The sequence below is a fragment of the Ixodes scapularis genome, unplaced genomic scaffold, assembly GCF_016920785.2.
Source record: "Ixodes scapularis isolate PalLabHiFi unplaced genomic scaffold, ASM1692078v2 PGA_scaffold10__122_contigs__length_95168666, whole genome shotgun sequence".
NCBI lineage: Eukaryota > Metazoa > Arthropoda > Arachnida > Ixodida > Ixodidae > Ixodes > Ixodes scapularis.
The window spans coordinates 90,847,965-90,857,833 of NW_024609836.1; the positions used below are offsets into that span (position 1 = coordinate 90,847,965).

The 9,869-nt window shown below is 46.2% G+C and overlaps 1 protein-coding gene across 1 annotated transcript; it reads right to left on the reverse strand.

Annotated features, from left to right (window-relative positions):
* Positions 1-383: 383 nt before the first annotated feature.
* Positions 384-1,582, reverse strand: LOC121046733. Its single transcript, XM_040501288.1, has 2 exons — positions 1,576-1,582; positions 384-1,482 (listed from the first exon to the last, which is right to left on the reverse strand). The coding sequence occupies exons 1-2, from the start codon at positions 1,580-1,582 to the stop codon at positions 1,181-1,183; spliced, it is 309 nt and encodes a 102-aa protein (XP_040357222.1). The 3' UTR covers positions 384-1,180.
* Between the last annotated feature and the right edge of the window lie 8,287 nt (positions 1,583-9,869).

The window sequence follows — 9,869 nt, forward strand, 5'->3', positions numbered from 1 at the left end:
TTTGTTTATTAATAATTACGAGGAAAGCCGTGTAAGGTCTTAAATACTAAGTTATGACCTTAGTGATCATCGTTCCATTTTTATGTGTGTCACAATTAATTCCGCAGAAGAAAAAGCATTAGCCTCCTTTGTGTTAGCTCGAAGTATTAAACCAGGAAGTTTTCAGAAATTTACACAAAATGTAGCCCACGCAAATTGAAACAATATTTAAAAACAAAAAAACAAAAAACATATTGCCCAAGTGAGTCGTACAATTTTTTAATGCAGTTTAAGGATATTTCTAGGTGTAAGTTCCCCCGTAAATTAATCCTTAAGGAATGTATTCGAAAGCCGTGAATAATGACAGACTTTCTCGGAAGAATAAACGTAAAGAATGTGCTATACAAAAACGTTTGTGGAGACTAGACATTCCAGTTACCTTCAAACTGACAAATGTTTTCGTAATAAACTTTCAAAAGACCCGAGGAAGGCCAGGGAATGTTATTATCATGAATGATTTTACGTCACCAAAAGGTCGAATTATCCTTACATGGATCACTATATAGATCAGAGGCTATGCTTTGAAACGCAGCATAATATGAGTATTTTGCTGCTCACTTCATCGGCGGTTTTTCTTTTCTTACCTTTCCAAATCGGTGCTTATGTCGTTTAGTATGCGGTAATAATTGCCGAATTTTATTTGCATATTCATAATACCCACTGATCGGGCATCACCCCACTCGAACACCAAAAGCCCAAACACTACTCGCAAAATATACATTGTTAGCAAAAGGCTTTACATTTCAAATTCACAAAATTACCGCTAAAATAACTTGTCCGTGGACATCCAGCACAGCGAAAGATTAATGGGAATGACAAAAGAAGCAACTTTGATCTTTTTTTTTACTATGCCCCGTTACAGCTAAACAAACGCAAGGTGTGTCCCGTTAAGATCACGTCTCTGACTTGGTGATTGGCTGTTCGGTGTTCTTATCGGCTGATGCGGCGATCTTATTGGCTGAGGAGCGATCATAAGATGACAGGGACTCGCCACAACCCTGCGTTTCTCAGGTTGTCGGTGACATAAGACAAACATCGGTGCTTGTCGCTCTCGTAGATGAAAGCCCTTAGGAGTGCACCACTTCTGGGCTCATGGGTAATCTGAGCCAACTGCGACGCTCTTCCAGATAAACTTTGACAGCTACTCGCACTTCACGTCGGCGTCTTCGGGCGAAAGGCATCCGGTACATTTTCCCTGGAACATGCTGGTGATGCAACCTTCGGGGCAAGCTGGACATTCTTTGTTACGAGAGTCAGGATCGTCCTTGGCTGTCGCGTGGGGTTTCGCAGGAGCCACGGCACGCCCGACTCGATCGAACACGCTGGGGCCCGCTGGCTTCCCATCGCAGGAGCATTTTGAACATTCTTCATCGTCGCCTCGAACCGGGAAACATCCAGGGCCCTCTTTCTCGCAATCCAACTCCGGGCAATCCGACCGCGCACCTGTAAAAAAAAGAGAAAAAAAAAAGAGGTATATGATATATCTAATATTGTGCTCGATGCAAAACGCGCAATGAAATATTAGTCGTGTTTAACCGTTCATAACCAATCACGGATGTATAAATTAGAGCCACTAAACTAGCTACACTTAGAGTATCGGCACTCTGTTCCCCGATATTGTTGTGGGCGTTGCCATCTTGGTGCTTGTGCAAAGCGAACAAAAGTGCCGATCGTCGTGATTCAAAAGTGCGACTTTCTCAGCATTAGATTCGGTTGTAGGAAGCTCAGGTAATATTGCTTTGCTCTGTCGCGAACTGTTTAAACATTTGTGTAGGACGGAAAAGCGTATTCTGTGATCTCAGATAAAGCTTCAGATGATTGACAACCATGATTAAAGCCAGAAGATGGGGAAGTGTCGTTACATTAAAGTGTAGCTTATCTAGGAACACTAATATAATTTAGGATCCTCAGAAAAAAAGAAAGAAAAAAAAAGTCATCCTTCTTGACATAGCTTGCACTGACGTCACATCTGTGGCCATTATGTGGGCCTTGCTGCTTAGCTAACACTATATAGTGCCACTTAATAAGCTGCCCTTGGGAGTAACGATACTTAGCCATATTGTGTCTTAAACGCTTTTCCGTCCTCCACAAATGTTTGAACAGTTCGCGACAAAGCAAAGCAATATCACATGAGCTTCTTAACACCGAATCTAAAGCTGAGAAAGTTTCACTTTTGAATCATGACGATCGGCAGTTGCGTCTGCTCTGCAAAAGCACCAAGATGACGACGCCCACAACAATGTCGGGGAACGGAGTGCCGGTACTCTAAGCGCAGCTCATCTAGTGGCTCTATACTTCGTTTCACGTCATGTGCGAGCGAAGTCAAAGCTAGAAGCGCGAGCCCAAGGCTCTGAGCGTGACGGCTTCGCACGTGCGCTCGTGCACCACAGGCGCTGTTACAAGCAGCATGCTCGCACTTGTAGCGTTGGCTTCGCTCGCCCATAAGGTGAAACGAACTATAGCTGACGCTAAACGCCGGACGCTGCCGTTCGGCTTTCGAAAGTGTTCGAACAGTGGGTTGCGTCTGCCCACTCGTTATACCAATCAGAGCTGGGTGCTCTGACATCCCCGCGCGCTCTCAACTAGTCCTCTCACTTAGCTTCTATCTCTAGGACCATTCGAATGGTCGCGTTCTGGGCGCTGCCATCTTTGTGTGGTGAGCTGTGGAACGCGTTCTGAGCATGCGCAGTAGCTCTCTTGTGCGATATTTGATAGTGAGTTCGTTTCACACGCACTGGCACCGTTCGAGTTCTCTCCCAGAATGCATCGCACTCACAGAGTGTTGCACGGAAAACTGGACTCAAACGAACTCGCCAAATGCACCGAGTGCAGAAGACTGATGCTGCCGCCATCTATGTTGTAGAAAAGGTACCGACTTCAAACCGAAACTAGCGCCTTTCTGTTCCGAGTGATGCGTGGTAATGCGAGACTGCAGTCGCTACCAGCGTTTATCTACAAACGTTGGCAACTGCAACCTGTAGTTTATACTTCCGATGTCTTCAAGCAGCTCGGCTGCCGAAGAGATAGTTACAGACGGCGTAAATTTCCGCAACCAGCTGTCTACAAAGCAGCTGGTTGCGATCTTTCAAAACACCGTTTACACTGAAGAAAACTGATGATGCTGTCCGAGCAGAAGCTTGATCCGTTTGAGCATGGTATTATGCGTGAACCACCGAAAAGCTACGGCTTAAAACTAGCCTGTTGGAATATCCAGCAAAACTGGGACTTTCGATTTGGATCGTCATTATAGGTGAATTAGGTATTAGCCTTGGTGAGGGCGTCGAGAACGGGAGCTTTCTCGAACAAAATACGACGGGGCAAGTTAGCTGCGTAGGTAAATGTTAAACATGATGATGTTGCCCAATCCTCGGGTAAAGTCACCATCTTTAGCTTTCTCTGATGCTTGTTGGGAAGTCAGAGGTTTCTGCTGGGGGAGTTTTATCGGCAAATGTTAAATTTTTCACCCGCACACGGATGGTGATAGACATCTCGGGGGCCGCTGTTGCGTTTGTTCTGAGCATTTCTTTACACACAGGTATATTTCAGCGTTTGAACGGCAACAGAGCGATTTAAAACCTGCAAATAAATCACGGGTTCTCAATTGCTTCTTTCGTGAAATAGCAGACGCTCACAATTCAAGCTCGCGTTTGATTCCGTTGCCCGCGGGACGCGATTTCTATCAGAAAATCTACTTTTTTTTTCCCGTTCGGTTCCGCGACACATCGTAGCAGACGAACCCTCGTCGTCTGCTTCCGCTCCTCGCCGACCCCGCCGGAGCGAGGCATGACGGGATTGCATTTTGGCGCACTCCCGATTTTCTCGGTGCAGCGAGTGCATGCACGCGTGGGGTGTCAGCGCTGAAACGAACTCGGAGAGTGCAACCACTCGTGGAGCGCCGGCCGAAACGAACCCGTTCCACGCTGCGAGTGGGCACGCGTGGGCACGAGTGCCGTGAAACGAACCCGCTATGAGATGCCTCGGATGCGTAAAATTACACATTAAAATGGTCCGTAAAAATCAGACTTCATGTATCGATCACTAACTTTTTTGTTCATCCTAAAATTTATAAATGCGTACTAAAATTTCAGTTCTCTGCTACCAATCGAACTAAAAAAAAAAACCCGGATATTTTCGATGGCGGAGCGGCAGCTGCCGGAGGGAGATCGAACGACGGCCATGTTTGCCCAGCTTATTCAGAGATGGCGCCACCAATGCCAGGAATGCGGGTGAGCGCAGGTGTGCTGAAAACGCGAGCAGAAAATTGAATTCAGCTTGCGTTCCTGCGGCTATCGGAAACACAAAGCGAAACCCGCGCTTGAAAGAGAGTTCTTTGCGAAGTCGGGCACCCTGCCACCACCCAGTATTTGTTGCCACCCTGCTGGCACTGCTTGGCTTCCGGGGATCAGTGGCTCTACCTCTGAATACGCTGGGCAAACATGGTCGACGTTCGATCTAAAGCCCCTTCTTTTTTTACAAGTACCGCCAACCACTGTTGTTTACAAGCACCGCCGCCATTCGCTTCTAAGGGCCGCTCATTTCAGTGCTGCGCCGCCTTTTACTTTCAAGATCCGCTCGAAACACGGGCCTCGTGCACTGGCGCGTTCGATGCTACTTGAAAGACCCACGCAAACACATCAAGGGGCTTTAGTCCGATCTCCTTCCAACAGTTGCCGCTCCACCGTTGTAAAATTCCATTTTTGAATTATTTTTTTTTAGTTATATTTGGAGTAGAGAATTGAATTTTTTTTTTTTTTTTTTTAGTATGTTAATTGTACCAGTAAAATACGTATTCGAGAAAAGTGACGCCTTGATACGCTAAGTCGCATCATTTTACGGGGCATTTTGTCGCGTGATTTTTTTTTTGCGACACACTTTATTTTATTTAGCATCTCCCCTAGGCTTTTTAGCCAAGTACATTTCTTAAAAAAAAACAGCACATAAAAATTAAGAAAATAATGCTCGGAAATAACACTTGCACTGGGAATCCCCCCCCCCCCCCCTCCCCCCCCAAAAAAAAAAGCGTGACAGAAAAAAAAAAAACAACTTTCAGCCTTTTTATTATGGTGAAGAAGGAAGACCAGCGAAGCTGTACTGTGGTGGGAAAGAAGTAATGGCCGGCCGCAATTCGGCAAGCCGCAGTGGAATGGCTGCAGAGGTTACCGCGATCTATGAGTGACGGCGGAAAGCAGACAACCGGCAAACACAATTTCTGGACAGCTACCGCCATCTGTGAGCGACGGCGGCAACCAGAGTGTTGTGTCGACATTTTTTCATTTCATTTTTTTTTCATTTATTATTCTCTCAGGGCCCGAAGGCATTACAGAGGGGAGTGGGCGGTCGACAGATAAAAATAACATAGTTGAACGAGGCAAAAATAGAAAAAAAACAAAAAACACACACACACACACAGCAAAAACACGCGCTACGCATCATCTGTTAAAAAGTTGGTAATAGCATTTTTAAAATAAACAGTGTTAGTTATTGAGACTATATGTGCGGGAAGGCGATTCCAACCAATGGAGGTTTGGGGTAGAAAAGAAGCATTAAAAGTGGATGTGCTACAATGGGGAATCCCTACCTTTAGGTCATGGTCTACACGTGATGATATGTACGATGGTTCTAAAAACAATGCTTGACGGAGAGCGGGGTTAGAGTAATAAATCTTGTGAAATAAACATAGACGAGATATTTTTCTTCGGAGAGAGAGATCAGGTAAGGAGAGGGACGATTTCATGGAAGTTACACTGGCTGTACGATGATAGTTCGAGAGTATGAAACGGGCAGAACGATTCTGAATAGATTCGACAGCTGATGCAAGGGTGATACCGGGGCTCCAGATAGAAGCTGCATATTCCAGTTTAGGACGAACTAGGGTTTTATAGAGGAGAAGTTTTAACGAAAGAGGAGCAAGCGAAAAGTTACGTTTGAGATAGCCCAAAAGCCTATTTGCGTTGTTAGTGACATATTGGACGTGGATATTCCAGGAGAGGTCGTTGGTTATGTGAATGCCGAGATATTTATAGGAGGACACAGAAACTAAAGTAGAATTGTTAATAGAGTAGGAAGGACAAGTGTTGTTATGACGAGATACTCTCATAGATGTACATTTAGTGATGTTAAGCTCCATGAGCGATTCCTTGCACCATTTGCAGATGTTGTTAATATCAACCTGAAGGGCGGAAATGTCAGAGTCGTTAACTATCTCTTTATAAATTACACAATCGTCAGCGAACAAACTAATAGAGGAAGAAACATGCACAGGAAGGTCATTGATATAAATAAGAAATAAGAGTGGTCCGAGTACGGAGCCCTGAGGGACACCGGAGTTAACAGGTGAGGGCGAAGAATTAGTGTCATTAGTTCGAACAAATTGGAAGCGATTCGTTAGGAATGATTTTATCCATGTGAGGACATTGGGATCTATATTAAGGTTGAAGTTTATGAAGAAGTAGCTGGTGAGAAACCTTGTCAAAAGCTTTTGAGAAATCCAGGAATATGCAGTCAGTCGTAGAACCCCGGTCTAGAGTGAGGTGAAGATGATGAGTTAATGTTAGCAGTTGGGTATCACAGGAATAAAACTTTCGAAAACCGTGTTGAGCTGTGTTGAAAAAAGAGTTAGAGTCAAGAAAATTAACAAGATGTGAATATATTACGTGTTCAAGAATTTTGCAAGGGATGCTCGTTAGAGAGATCGGGCGGAAATTAATAGGATTATGTTTATCGCCGCCTTTATGAATTGGAATCACCTTCCCCACCTTCCAGTCACTGGGTAATATTCCTTGTTCGAGAGACTGGGAAAAAAGATAAGATAGAATAATGCTTGAATACGTTTTAGTGTTCTTTAGAAACTTAACAGTTACATTGTCGATGCCGGCTGCCGAAGAGGTTTTAAGATTTTCGATTACGTTAGCAATCCCTTCAGATTCTATAATGACAGGATACATTGGCAAAAAGTTACAAACTGGAGCTGCGGTAAAGTTGGAGGTAACAGGGCACGAAAACGCTTTGACAAAAACATAATTTAAAACAATTTGTTTGATACCGGACACGATGCTGGGGAAACCAGCCTATAACAGCTCCGCTGTAAAATAAAAGAAAGAGAGGAAATGGGAAGCAACTAGCCAACATCTTCTAATACATCGTTTCATCTCAAAGCAGACGACGCGAGGAGCTGATGGCACCAACCAGACAATTCGTCAAAAGCGAATCATCACGGAGTTCGTCATGTTTCTGTGCGTGTTCTATCATAAAGAGAAAAGGCCTAGCGATTTACGCTATTGACGCTTGCTTGATTGGTCTCATTAGGGAATTTTCGTAGACCGGTCTGCCCCCTCCGCTAAGCGTTCCGCAACGAAGAAGTTGCTACTGCGCCTGCGCGCCGATAGCCTTGACTGTGGAGTTCCCGCTATCGTAGCGGGTTGCGGAGGGCCCTTGCGGGACGGCGAAAACGATCTACGAAAACTCCCTATTCCCTCGTAGCGTCGGCTGCGTCTGCACTTAAAGGGGCACTCAAGTGCTTTTTGGAGAAGCTTGTTTTTGGAAGCATATAGACCTTTTCCACAAGGGCGCCGCCATCTTGAATTGTCGTCACTTCCAGTATGGGCGAAAACATTGTTTTGCCGTCGCCAGGCCAATAGAAGACATTTAGGATATAAGCCTAACCGTCACACATTCTCGTCTCGGCTCCCCTCTATTTTTTTTGCTAGTTATAGGTTGAAACGTTTTATTATTTTGTCGTCGCCCATACTGGAAGTGACGACAATTCAAGATGGCGGCGCCCTTGTGGAAAAGGTCTATAGTTTGTTGGGCTTCAGTCAATAAAAATGACCAGTTCTAAATGGCAAGGCGCCCTAGTAGACTCACAGCAATAGAAATACACAGGCACTATATCCTCTTGCGGGGTCCATCCCGTGTCTCCACCACCTCCATAGAATTCGACCAATAGAAATAGCGAACTGCGAAAAGATTGCTAAAGTTATTATTATTGCTCTTTTTAGGCACATGCACATTATATTTTGACAACAACGTCAAATCTTTGGCTGTAGGTGACGTAATACAGCTATTATTGTTTGAAAAAGAGCGAACTACGTTTTCTCCTCGCCTTGTTACGCGGGAGTGATGTGCCCACGCACATCACTCCCGGGTGTGCTACAGGCCAGCTGTAGCACACCCGGATCGAGGCACAGCCCCTCGAAATCCGGGTGGCTTGTCACGCAGCTCTGCCGGCCCTGCTGCTTGCGAACGGCGGCCGGGTAGGCACGGCAGCAGACACACTCTGCGACGGTTTCCATCGGCACGCAGCAACTGCATTGGCACCTTAAAACAGAAAACCAGCATCAGCTATACATATGAGAGGTATAATAAACAGCTCATCACCTACCAGTTGGTGTTCCCAAGCCGCTGGGTTGCGTCGTCGGTTTCGTCGTCTTCCTCCGGTGTCGACATTGAGCATCGCGAACTGTCGTCCGAGTCCGTCGCGTTCGGGGCATCGGCGTCGCGCAGGAGTGGCGTCGTAGGAGATTGAGCTGATATCTGCCGTCCGCCGAAGAATTTCCACCTCCAACGGTGTTAGATTTGGCAGGTCCATCTCCGCACGACGCAAGACCCGAAGTAAACAAAATGAGTCCCAACGAGAATCCATCAAATACGCGCACATTCGGAAGATCACTCCGCCGGTTCGAAGGATCAATCCGCCGGGAAGCCGTCCCTCGTGATTGGATGGCGCACGCCCTTCCCTGCTGCCTTCCCGTCCGACAGCGCCCCTGACGGCGTGCGCCTAGGCGCAGAACAGCGATCTTTGATTGGATTTTTAATAGGGAAATCGGCCGCCCTTGAATGTAATTTTGGGATTTCTAGGATGCTTAGAGCCCGCAGATTGAGTTATTACAATAAATAGACGATCGCAGAATCCACTTGAGTGCCCCTTTAAGCGCGAAACACATGTACGACGAAACCGTCCGATCCGACGTGCGGACTGCCGGAATGACCTTGGGGGGAGAGGGTGTTCGTAGCATCGGAGAGCGTTGAAAACCCTCGCCTCCGACCGTCGTATTGCGCGGTCGGACGTCGGATCGGACGGTTTCGTCGTACATGTGTTTCGCGCTTTAAGCTGAAACGAAGTATAGACAACAACTCCGTCCTGCGGGATTTTCTACGCCACTCAAAGGAGGCTAAGCGGGGCACATGAGGGAGTGTTTTGTCAGCGTTCGGTTGGGTTCAGGGGCGGATTTAAGGAGGGGGGGGGGGGGGGGGGCACGGCGTTCCTAAACCTCCCATTGTCAACTTTTTTTAATGAAAAAATTGATATACATTAGCCGGAAGTTTAGTTTTTAGTGACAGCAAAAGTTGGGTGAAGAAAAGAGATCTGTTCAACGTTTCGTCGCCCGCGTAACGTCATATCTCAGCAGACTTCCTCCCCTCCCCCTTCCCTCCCTCCCTCCTCTCTCCCCCCCCCCCCCCCCCCCCCCCCCCCCCGCCCCCCGAGTTGCAGTTAAAAATTAGCAAAAAAAGTAACGAGTTACGGCATCGCGATACTATCCAAGACTGGCTTGGGGGTGCTGTGGAAGGGGAGGGGGCAGTTACTCTTGGGTAGTATCGCGATACTGTAACTGGATACATTTTTCTGAAGTAACTTTAACTATCACTTAAATATATTTTTTAATGTAACTAAGAAATCTACAAAATACAGAAACGTTTCGCGAAAAGAGTATCGTCAATGCCCCATATGATTCTCATACACAGCCCCTTTTTAAGACTCTGCATATCATTCCAGTTACCAACCTGTATGACTACACAATAATTTTAAGTTACACAGCTGGCATTAAACTGAA